General features: G+C 39.4%; 1 protein-coding gene across 2 annotated transcripts in view; it reads right to left on the bottom strand.

Moving 5' to 3' along the window:
* Positions 1-4,321: 4,321 nt before the first annotated feature.
* The window catches only part of sema3h (sema domain, immunoglobulin domain (Ig), short basic domain, secreted, (semaphorin) 3H), a 64,168-nt gene continuing 56,217 nt past the window's right edge, over positions 4,322-12,272 (bottom strand). The window contains exons 11-18 of one of the 2 annotated variants that reach the window (XM_086159287.1): positions 11,180-11,269; positions 10,078-10,207; positions 9,890-9,978; positions 9,317-9,358; positions 8,813-8,970; positions 8,222-8,283; positions 7,758-7,900; positions 4,322-7,521 (exon numbers count right to left, since the gene is read on the bottom strand). In XM_086159287.1, coding sequence (XP_086015413.1) covers positions 7,072-7,521; positions 7,758-7,900; positions 8,222-8,283; positions 8,813-8,970; positions 9,317-9,358; positions 9,890-9,978; positions 10,078-10,207; positions 11,180-11,269 — 1,164 coding nt within the window. In that variant the 3' untranslated portion in view covers positions 4,322-7,071. The remainder of the gene's footprint in view (positions 7,522-7,757; positions 7,901-8,221; positions 8,284-8,812; positions 8,971-9,316; positions 9,359-9,889; positions 9,979-10,077; positions 10,208-11,179; positions 11,270-12,272) is intronic. The other variant, XM_086159286.1, reaches the window with a different exon arrangement.

The raw sequence follows: 12,272 nt of genomic DNA, 5'->3' as shown, positions 1-12,272 counted from the left end.
TTAAAAAAGGAAGTTAGAATGATTAATTTGACCAGCCTGTCATGATTGAAAAAGAGCATGCAGTCATAACAATGTAAACAGATCACAAAAATAATCACAAACCTCCTTTTATACCTCAAGGGTCTTGAATTAGTGAGGGCTAAGGGGTATCTGGAATGATTGGAATGTATCTTTCACTCACTGGTTTGCTCAGCAGAACGTATCAGTGGTTTAACATTCAGTGAGTAGGTGGTGTTTGTGGTCTTTTTGGCAGAGACAGATGGACGTATGGTATTGAATAGTATATTATTGTTCTGGAGTGAAGACAGTGATGGACAATAAGCCACAAGCCCAACTTGGCAGAGGTTTCAGAATGTAACATGCTACTTTTCCAGACATGGTTGCATTTAATTAGTGAGTGTGTGCAAGTGTGAATGTGAGTGTGAATATCAGGGTGAGTGTTTTTGTGTCTGTGTGTGTGTGTGTATGTGTGTGTGTGTGTGTGTGTGTGTGTGTGTGTGTGTGTGTGAGAATAAAGATCATCTACTCTTTCGAAAAGTGATAAAATATTACATTTTTAATAATACTTATCTGTAAGAGATGGTAGGGCTTTACATTGATTAAGGAGGCTTGCATGATAAGAACTGGAAATCCATATGGAGACTCACATCTGTAGCACTAAAAATAAAAATTGAGACCAAGCTGTCTGGAAACTGTCAGTCAGGAACAGCAAAGATTCATTTATGAAAGAGGATTCAAGATCATGTATATAGATGTGCTTTATTTCGTGTAATGGGGAGAAAGAATTGTGATGATAATAATAACGGGGAGAAATAAAAGCATATTTTTCCTGTATATTTTTTAAGTAAAAGTGAAAGCAAACTTTTTCTTATTTTGTAGTTTGAAATTTGACATCATTTCCTTTTCAATTTGGATTAAACTGTGCCTATTTGGTTGCTGCAGGTTTATACCACGCAGATAACCGCAGTCATACTTGGTGGCACTTTCTTTAAATAATCCAGTGGGTTGTTTAAAGTCAGAAATGGAGCATGAAATATTACGCACAACACCGCATGAATGACTCACTGTTGGCAGCTCCCCAAGTAATAATAGTTTAATAGTACAATGTCCAACATTGAGTACCAGACACATTATTTTCTTGCCAGGCATTGAAGCAGGAGTAATGTAAGAAAAGCAAAGTTAGACAATTCAGATCTGTGCACAAAAAAAGTTGGAAATCCATTTTTAACTTTTTATTCCATTTGTTGGTGCAGATTGAACAAATAACTAGAAACTGACTTTAACAAGAAGTTCTGCCTCCTGACATATTGAGGTCATTTTCGGATTTTTTTCAGTTTGTTTGCTAAGTTTCATGCTTCAATTAGAATAGAAAAAAAAAATCAAAAATAATAAATTAAAAATTTTTTACTCCCATGCACAATCTAGTTTCCAGCTCACACAGAACCCTAGCTTTGTTTCAGCTGCATCTTCTACCCGCCAACTCTCTCCGTCTTTCTTTCTCTTTCTAGGTGCCATATCCCAAGACGTGGGCAATCCTTGTCTTCTGCAATATATAGCAATCTCAGTTAGTTCCATTTCCTGATGTCTTTCACCTCTAACTTAACCACTTATTCAGAGTGGCCATCCACATCATTCATTTCCTTCCTCTGCTCCATTTCCATTCAACTCTCCAATCAATGTCAGGTTATCCAAGCCATTGATTCTCAGCACATCTTAAAAAAAGTCATCTGCTTGATCCTTATCGCACAGATTGGCAAGATATGCATATCTGTTACAGCTGCTGTAGTAACTACTCATTACCCACTTTGACTGTCAAAGGAATCCTCGACAATCGCCTTAAGAACCACTCACCAAATGCTTTTACATGTCAATGTTATTGACCAAAATTCACTTCCAAACAACAATACTTGATAAACATAGCAGTTAACTACCAATTAACATCTTGATCTCCACACTAAGTATCCTTTTCCTGAGAATCTTCTCCAGTTTCAAGAAAGCTGATTTGACTACTGCAATCCTATGGATCTAACTCCAACATCTAGAGTCTTCTGCGACAGTGCTATCAAGTAAATTGAAAGAAGAAACCTGTTTGATAATCCGATCTTTAACTTTCAGGTTACATCTTAGAGCTTCTGTCTTCTTTGAATTACCAGACATTCTGTCATCTTGCAGTTGACTGATGATCCCTTCCTCTCACCCTGTGGAACCACTGCATCGAGGAGTCTCTGAAGGTCCTCTGCTGATTCTGACAGTAAAAAAATGTTCCTTTCATAACGCAATTTTTTTAATTTTTTGCTTTCTGAATTTTTAAACCTCTTTCATCTTCCATTGCTCTGAGGGTCATTTCACTGTAACTGCTGGATAGATTCGGAGACATGACACAGGATTTTCTTAAATCTCTTTATATGTCTGTAAAACTCTACATCTATCCTTGTCCATGAAGGCTGGTTTCAATGCAACCCGGACAACAAATCTTGAGTTTGGCAAGATCTTCCAACAGGTAATTGTGTTAAACTTTACTGAAGAGCTTTTGTATAATCAATTAAACACATATCATTTTCTGCATTTCAACACAGTTTCTGTCATGTTTCTTTAAACAAATATGGCATCCCTTAAGCCTATATCTTCTACAAATCCAAACTGTTATTTTCCAATTTCAGTTGTTATCCTTGCATCTGAGGTCATAAGACCTATTGTTCGATGTTGTTTGCAGTGCGTAGCATCGCGTTTCTTTGAAAGTGCAACGAAGATGAACTTGCTCAGATCCTCTGAGAATTTTCCTATCATCATGGGTCTTAATGATAACTTTTTTGGTTGATCAACACCACAGACATACAAAGCATCAAACATCTCTCACCACACCATCTGGCTTGGCCTCCTCGTATTTTTTATCACCTTGATGACTGCCTGGATTTATGATTTGAGAGTTGTTGGACCTTCCGCTGACTCGGCATTGCCACTCACTAAAGTTCCTAAAGTTCTCCTAAAGTTCCTCCTGAAGTTCTTCTATGTATTCTGACCACCTCTTTAAGACTACTTCCTTTATAACCAACATTGCTGCAGCTTTTACCTCAATGCAACCAGAGCTTGGGCAGCCTGTCTTTCTGCCCATTGACACTTTCCTGGATTTTGGCCAGTAAGTTGGTTCATGGTCACAGTTCTGTCAACTGTACTCCACTGTTCACTAGGAGTTTTATTTCTTCAGACTTTCTGAGTGTTTTCCTCTGTTGTCCTCTGTTCAACTGTCATTTGTACCATCTAGTTAGCCCATCTGTACGCTGGCAGTGGCTCATCTGATTAATTTCCAATGTTCCTTAGTGGCATTTTAGGCAGTAATTGAAATACAGGAAAGATGAGCCATGACATGAATGTCTAGAAGATGGAGCTGAAGTGCAAACATTGCAAGAGTATGACACAAGTTTTCACCAGTGGGCTACCAGGGTGTATTTAACAGCCGTGAGCGAGGGCGCCAACCCTGACCTCATATGGATTATACTGCCAACTTTACACTCACCCACACACCTCCTTTTCACAGACGTGGCTCTTTCTGACAATTACACACTTTCATTCACATAGAGCCGCGACACACGTCTCTTTCTCTGCAGTATACTCTCAGAAGAAGTTCTTTCATGTGGCCAAAGCCAAAAAGCCAAGAGGCTGACTCCTTGCTAATTTCCACCAGACTCTGCTTGCTCTGAAGGCTGGCGGTTTATTTTTCTAACGGCATGTCCGATCCATTGCAGAGTTTCCCTTTTGGCAGTTTTACAAGACTGACTTCTAAAAGTCCTCTCTCCTGGTTGGGACTAATGTCAAACATGCTCATGCCATACAGAAGTAGATCTAACTAAAAGTTAAATAACAATATAATAATAAGAATATTCTATGCAAGATTTTTTTTCAGTGTAATATCTTGCTTGCTTATGGTTCACTTGTTGGTACTTTTTAGGATTTACCATTTTCGTAGGTTATTTTTTGAAAATTTTGATAAAAAATTAGAGTGCAAAAAAGACATACTTGATCAAAATGACACAGCAGAATATTTTTACTAGGCTGCTCACTAAATTTTTTTTCACTGATTGTGGGTAATTTCTTGATCATGAATCAATTAACTAGTATCCTGCGGGGAGATGCTATGTTATCCATTCTCTCTTACATGTACCTTTTCAATTAACTTTGAGTATTAGCCACTTTCATTCCTGATTTAAAATGTCAGCACAATCATTGCCACTAAAATCCTATCACAAGCCATTTCTTTACCTGCTTTTTGTTTACATAAACCTTTATGCTTGAATATGCATTAAGCTGCTACTGCTTGCACCCGTTGGGATTTATTTCGTTTATTTATTTAGGTTTTAATAGTATGACATCTTGATGATCCACGAACATTTCAATAAAAACTAGTGATCCGTTGACTTGGGACAAACATACATACACCAACACTATCTCAATGTCCATGAGTGGAAGGAGGCATTAACAGAGCTGGGGAAGGACATTTGGAATTGTGTGCTCCAAATATAGAAAACAAAAAATATACAAAAGACCTGTGACCTGGATGTGTGAGCACATATAGCACAGAGGGTCGACATGAGTACAGATTATGAGGCTAATTGGAGGGTATCTGAATGCCTCCCCATGAGTATGTCCTCACAACTTCTTGAATAAGCATTTTCACGCCAAATGAAACAAATAAATAACAGAAAGTTAAATGGCGGTGGAAGAAGTTGTGTTTGTTTAACGTGACTGACATTAAGAACAAATCTCAGTTTACTAATGCAGTCAGTAAAGTTGGTTAAATCCCACAGAGTCCAATTCATGGTGTTCCTGCTTAGCACTTTCTAGGCTTCCGACACAGTATAATAAAGACGTCTTTATTTTACATCAAGCCTGCTTCAGAATTTACAGCCAGATTTAGTGAGAAGCTGCAGGACTAGCGCTACATTTCTCCATTCCTCTTCTGTTGAGCTGGAACCCACTTCAATTTGTCCAAAGCCATGGTTGAAGAAACATGCATATACTGTACAAAGTCACTTGTTGTCCAGTCCTGCTTCCATGTTGTATCAAACACTACTTAACATCTTTTGCGATGGATCTTGATATTTTGTACATTTATGTGCGCTGAGTTCACCATCATTACAAGACTTAAGCTTACAAATTTAAATGGATACAGAACCAAACACTGAACAGTTTTACACTATAGAAATAATTTTAAATAGAATCATTTAAAAACCCTTGTTGTGGTTTCGCCACAATGCTGGGCCCCTGATGGAGTTTGTGACCCGGGGGCTCATTAAGCCACCTCAAACATACTTGACCATGAATCTCATCAGTATACTGTATTTAGAGCCTTTTTCTTTGTTATCAGAAAGGCTTGCCTAAGCATAATATAATAGCAGCAAAAACACATTTCCCCAGTAACTGAAAGAACATGAAACTCTGCAGAGCTGCAAACTAGAGTCCAAGTGCAGAGGTTACTTTTAAATCTGTTCACTGTACTCACACAACACTCATGGCAATCAAAACAAATACTAAATTGAATGGAACATGTTTCTACTGACGTTATTAGTCACACAGAATCCTCTGTTTTCATTTCAGCCCAGCTAAGGAGCTTTTTCCTTACCCATTTTTCAGTTTTCAGCCTCATGAGCTGCCGCGGCATCATTGCCACGTGCCTGGACCTCAGTGGCTAACGATAGCATACTTTAGTATCTCCTGTGTTTGTGTGTGTGTGTGTGTGTGTGTGTGCGTGTGTGCAGCTGCAACACAGAGTCATTGAAAGTAGATCTCAAAGCGATCCCTTGTGTTTTTCTCAGGCTTTCATCTTGGTGGTTGCCTCCCAGTCGGACCACACCTTACTGAAGAAACCAACAAAATGCTCACTGTGGCTTAAGTTTCGGAGGGATTTCATCCCAGAATGATAGAAATGTCTTTGCATAAAACTCAACAGTGCTATTAACAGAATAATGTGAGTCATTACTTCTAAAGCAGGCTCTATGTTTCTCTAACAGATTTTCTACATGGATACAGGTTGGTTTAGAATGTTTATCCCTTTACGTTTAAGTACCTATTTTGTGAGATGCAAAGAATCTTTATTTTTTTTTTGTTGAAAGTGGAAACCATTGCATTCTGGAGTGCTGGGATATGCGATGTGCTATCTTAAAGCAGCTAAATCCTTTTAATCGCATTTATCTTTTCTTCTGTAGCTTCTTTGTTTCAGTTAATGCTGAAACCAACCCTAATGAAGTACATGAAATTGAAGCTGCTTACCTTGAAAAAAGAAATGTCAAGATTGAAAGTTCTGGAAAGCTGTTCATAGCTGCACTATTTAAGTGGTAAAATGAAGTATATTGTTAACTGTGGTAACAATTTCTCATCAGTCAAATATGTTTTCAGGTTTCTGCAAGATGATATTTATATACTGACTGACTTTATGGAAACCAGTTTCTGCCTGGAGGTCTGCACCAATCTAAAAACATCTGCTCTGCTTTGGAGGATGATTGTCCCTGATGATATAGGATGATATATGGAATATGATGTTCATGGGCAAAACATGAAAAGCCACAAAAATGATCCTTGAGGCAGCAATTATTTCAGAGGGGTCGAGGATTCTGAATGTCTACTTTTGGAACAGGACACATGTTTTTTTTCTTAACAGAAGCTTTAAATCCCCTCAAGTGTCACGGCAGACTGTCAATCGAACTGAGTGATCTGGACATGCTTTTCTTCCTTCATTCAGCATGCTTTGCAGCACTATTTTGCCATTGCCATTTTATTCACAGAGTTTTTATCCAGGTTAGAATGTCCTGGCTGTCTGCTGCACCATCCTTTATGTCCTTTAGCTGAGGAACTCAGTTTCAAAGTTTGTCACTTTGTGATGAAATGATGCTGAATCGTGTTTGAAGTGCATGCGCATGGTTTAGTCTCTGTATATACAATATATGTGTCTCAGTGTATAAGTTAAGTGTGTGAATGTGTATTTCATTGTGTATGTTTTGTGTATCTGTGTGTTCGTGTTTATGTTTGTCTGTATTTCAGTCACTGAACTCCACCCTACCCTCCTACTCAGCAACACACTCAGGCACTCCTCGGTGCTCTCTGTTGCGGCTTGCTCCTGCTCTTCCTGCCTGCTGCTCTTCCTCCACCTCCACCTCGTCCTCCTCCATGCTTGTGCCTCTCCCCCCTCTCTTTCTCCCTACTGGGTTCCATCATATCACCATGGCGACGGAGGTTGCGAGGTGGGCGGTACCCCAGGGCCCGGCAGTGCTGGCCGAGGTTTCCAGGGTGAACCAGTGCCATGACATCCTCATACCAAGGCTGGGTTCCAAAGCTGTGATAGGATGAGCTGGACCACGAATTGAGGACCCGATCGGCTGAAGGGCTCCAGACAGCAAGACGCACAGTAACGGCGGTCCAGTGGTAGCCATGTTCCTCAACCTGGCAATGGTAGACGCCGCCGTGAGACAGCTCAGCTTGACGGATCAGGACTCCCCGCTCAATAACCACCACCTGCTCACTTGGTAACACCTATGGCAAAGATAAGGAGACAGATAAAAAAAAATTAAATGCCTACAGGAGAGTTTCCTACTCAATTATTGGTGGCCTTTTAAATGCTTTCTGCATGCTAAGGTCATAGCATTACTTGGCTGTCATATTGAACATGTTTGAGTGACCATGATTAAAATGGCAATAAACATGATGAGACTTAGCATTAGGTCTAGATTTGCTTTTAGGTTAGGTATTCAGTGTGTGTGTCTGTCTACCTGGTTTAGTTCAGGACTGTTTTCACCAGCTTGCTTATACCAGGTGACAGCTGCATGTCTGGATCGTGGAAGACACTCCAAGTAGGTGCTGTTTCCTTCGGCAACCATCATTACCCTCTGCTCTGCCTCCACCTGTAGCCCAGCTGAATCAGAATATGGTACAGTTCAAAACAGGCTATTGATCAATGGGCTTGTGTTAAACATTTACTTTATCCTCTATCTGTCTCATTTTTGCTCATATTATCATAGTTACATCAATTTTTAACAATATAAACTCAAGTTGGGTTGTATTTGCAATGTACCAAGGATTGTAAACATGGACAAGAACGTAAAGCAAGTTTAACAAAAGATCAAGTTCCAATGTGAGTCAAAGAATTCTTAAAGCTGCCAAAGTCGTCAAAAAAAAAATCATTTTCCATGTGCTTATGATAAATCCATGTATGTCTGGTGATTCAGAGCCTCACCTCCCTGCCTGACACATTGAGTTAAAGGATCCTCTTCCTCCCCTAAGTGACGAGCATTCCTCCTGGAGACAACACAAAGACTCATATTTCAAACGTTGCCCTGTGAGGATGTTGTAATTCAATCTGCAAGTTGAACATATTGTATTAAACAATATACTAATGTTGGCAGTCAGAAGTACTAACAGTATTTTTCCTAAGGGTGGGGCTAGAGGAAAAGAAAATTCCCTTGGGAGCATCAATTCACACAATTGATTTTGCAGGAATCAACTTGTTAGATTTCAAGTCAGCAAAGGGGAGATTTTGGCCGATGGTAGATGATAGCAGCTATGGAGGTCTGGTCAGGTGGTCTGGTAGTAGTGTTGGCCAAGTAGGAAAAAAGTTAAAAATTTTATCAGACAGATCTCCATTTAAAGTAATGTGGGCCACATTGTAAACTACCAGTGAATGCTGTTAAATCTGATCTAGATGATCGGTTCCATGTGTTTCTCCTTTAGACTTTACAAGGCAAATCATCTTGGTCGTGAGGGAGATCCAATAATCACAGTAGTCTAGTTTGGATAATGATAAACAGATCAGATTTACTGACGCTACCTGCGCACAGTGGGCATGTAGGGGCTGCAGGCATGTCCGTCCCAAGTACAGTAAGGGTCCCTGGCCAAGCAACACTCAGCACAGGCCTGGCCATAAAGCTCACACTGGTACAGGGCCAACTGGGACACTCCCTCCTTGGAACCCACAAACAGCCACTGCTGGAGGAGGGTAGGAACAAGATGATGAGATGATGTCGCTGCCACTGGAAGAGTATTTATGTGTGTGTTTTAAAGTATTGACCGGCTTCTGCGGTGTAATAACACAATATATCTTGACCAGTTGAGAGTTTATAATGACTCTGCGTCTTTGTGTGTGTCTGTGTGTGTCTGTGTGTGATCCCTCGATTATTAGTGTGACTTGGGTTTGGTAACCATGGCAACTGCCCTTGGAGATGCAGAGACGAGAAATGACTGATTTGTATGATGTTGTGCATCCCTCTTTCGCTGTCTGTGTCTGTGTGAAGGTGAGTTTGAAAGTTCAAAAGTGGGTTTCAGTCTCTGCTACCTTTTTCTTTGAGAGCATCATTGCAGTCACTGGTGATTTGTGCTGTGGGAGTGAGAAAAGGAATTTGAGTTTAAATAGAAACACAGGAGAAACGAGAAAAGAGACTGTTGCTCCACGTTGATAATAAACTGAATATTCAAGGTAGAGAATTTTGTAAGACTAAATTTTTTTTGGTCATTCTGAATTATTGAATACATTTTCAGCAAATGCACAGTATTTTAAATACTTTTGAGCCTGAGCCTGAATGCCCTACCTTTTTGCAGCCTGAAAAACTGTTCACTGGCCCTTTAACCTTGCTACCTTTGCCACTGTTAAGATCATGAGAAATGTTTTTGATGTCATGGCTTTTCATAATTGATAGGGCTTGTTTCAAATTAATCTGTGCTGCATTCCGACAGAATTTTGCACAACGTAGCTTTTGGATCAACTGTGAGGAAAGCTATTTGAAATGAGATACAAGAAAATTAAACATGAAACACCACTCAATTCACAAAGAGAGAGCTCTGAAGAGAATTACTGTCTTTTATAAGGACTCATTGCAGGATGTGTTGAAATAGTAACAATTTTCTCTACCTGAAAGACCTGCAGCTGTTCCAAAGTGACCTCCTGACCCTCACCATGTTCTCTGGGCAGATGAATGGCCTTCAAGACAAGGCCAGAGTCTAAAGGATACAGTTCAGATATCATGAAACAACAAATTCAGATTAGATAGTTGAGCTGTAGTACCACCCTAAAGAAATGTCCCTTCTCATCCACTCTACCTGTTCCGATGAACAACACATCATAAGTAGTGTCAACAGCTTCTACTCGGTCCACCAACAGTTTGCTAAACTTGTAGTGTATGCCCACCCTGACCAGAAGGGGTCGTTCTCCCAGGGGCAGCACATTTTCCTTAAAAATGTAGAGGAATTTTGGGTTAGAAAAAGACAGACATCTCCAATACAGGAATTTTTCCATGTTTAATCTCAGACTAGTCATAAACAAGTGATGTGATCAAAAGTTGGGATGGTTCTGAAATCTGGTTGCTTTAGGTGTATAAGAATTAGAATCTGAAAGATTTATAGTTTTATGAGTATGAGCTTATTTTTTATACATTCTCCGCAAGAAGCCATAAATTGGGACAGTTCTGAAATTTGGTTGTTTTAGGTGTATAAGAATTATAGTCTGAAAAGATTTATAGTTTTATGAGTATGAGCTTATTTTTTATACATTCTCCGCAAGAAGCCCTAAATAATAAATTAAGGTCGGCATGACCTTCACGAGCCTGTTTTCCAAATGAATCATTCAATTTCAATCATTGTAGACACAGAAACGAAAACAGCAAATGGAGTAAAGTAATTTTTTAAGGAAATGACATAATGCTTGGAAAATATTAGGGTGTGGTATTTTGTTTAATACCTACGTAGTGGGACTACCAACACGATGATGACAATTATTTTTCAGTGAATCGATCTATTCAGTTTGTGCAGAGCTAAAGACCATGGGTTCCGATTAAAAAAAACATAATGATTGACATCCAAAGTGAGCCAAACACTGAAAACACAATTTACATCTTGCCTCAAGGAATCAGGCACCATCTCTCTTTACCGATGAGTAAATGCCTTCAATTATTTGTATTTGTCTCATAGGTTTTAAGCTGCTTTTGTTCATGAATTGAAATTTGAATCATAGGTTTCATGTGTGATAGAGTAATAGACAACAGGGTTTTAACAGGCGAGATGTTTTTAGCTTTGTGTGTGAGGAGCGTTATATCTGATACCTCTGTGCCTTCTTGAATCATTTTAACAAGAATTAAAATGTAAAAGTAAAGCAATCATACAATTGGTCGTATAATGAAGTAGGTGCAATTTTCATAAAGTGAACCTGGAGCAGTGGGTGTGTCCTGCTGAAGAAGATCACATCATCGGGATACTCTCTGGTTGAGCTGTAGCTTCCATATGTGCTGCTGGGGCACTGAAACGGAATTAAAATGGAAGAATAATTTGGGAAATGAATTTCTGCTGTACAAGGAATATATAACACAATCATCTCAAAACAGAATTTGTTACCAAAAAGAGGATTTTGTGTACCGTCAAAGCCCAATATCATACCTTTAGTGTGTATTACTAACTATACCCGTAAAGCGAAAGGGCAGAGTTCTATGTGAAGTTGTTTGGATGAAAAATCGTGTGAAGATGAGATGTATTTCTGTCCAAATAGAACATTTTACAGGTGCTAAACTCCCTGTTATTGTGACTAAGACAGCTGGCAGGCAAAGGATGACACAGCTGCCACCCCCCCACCCCCTTACACTTCAGCTTAATCACCGAGCACCTTCAGAAAGGTCTCACTGTTTGAGAGATTTTCCAGCCTGCAAATACAATCTGTTTAATTTTCCTTGCTGACTGTGAATGGAGTCTGACGTGCTGCATTCTATAGTGTGAGAAAGATGCAAAGTGCACAACATTTGTTTCAGTAATGTTAATGTCTGTTCCTGCATTTTATGACTTTCTTTGTGGAGCTGTCTTGACATTGCTGTAGAAGGATGACACATCAACAAGTCTGGATGGAATGGCTTAGTGGAACTTTTATGATGTTCAATGCCCTCCTGTGACGGGTAATCGTCCATGTTGTTTTGGTTGTTCATTATTACTTCATTTCATCTAATTTCCAACCCACTAAAAACCTGTCACTTCATTTGCAAATTTATTTCACAAGGACATGTTTTGCATGATATTGTACATAAACCCACCTGCACTGGAAACAAATCACCTAAGGTTTTGCTATTGAATCTTCAAATCTATGGCTTCTTCAAACACTTTGCATTGGGCCTTGAGTCCAATGACCCCTTTAAATGTTCATTTGAGAAACCGCACCCAAAGGATTGCCCAGGGACAAAATGATTTCAATCTGGAAAAATGGCAGCGAAGATGTAAAACATGCACTTAACCTCTTCTGAATGGCCATCTTACAAATT

Source organism: Fistularia commersonii, chromosome 14 (genome assembly GCF_037954325.1).
Source record: "Fistularia commersonii isolate RoL2024-O1a breed Wild chromosome 14, RoL_Fcom_v1.0, whole genome shotgun sequence".
NCBI lineage: Eukaryota > Metazoa > Chordata > Actinopteri > Syngnathiformes > Fistulariidae > Fistularia > Fistularia commersonii.
This window is presented reverse-complemented; position numbering and strand designations above follow the sequence as displayed.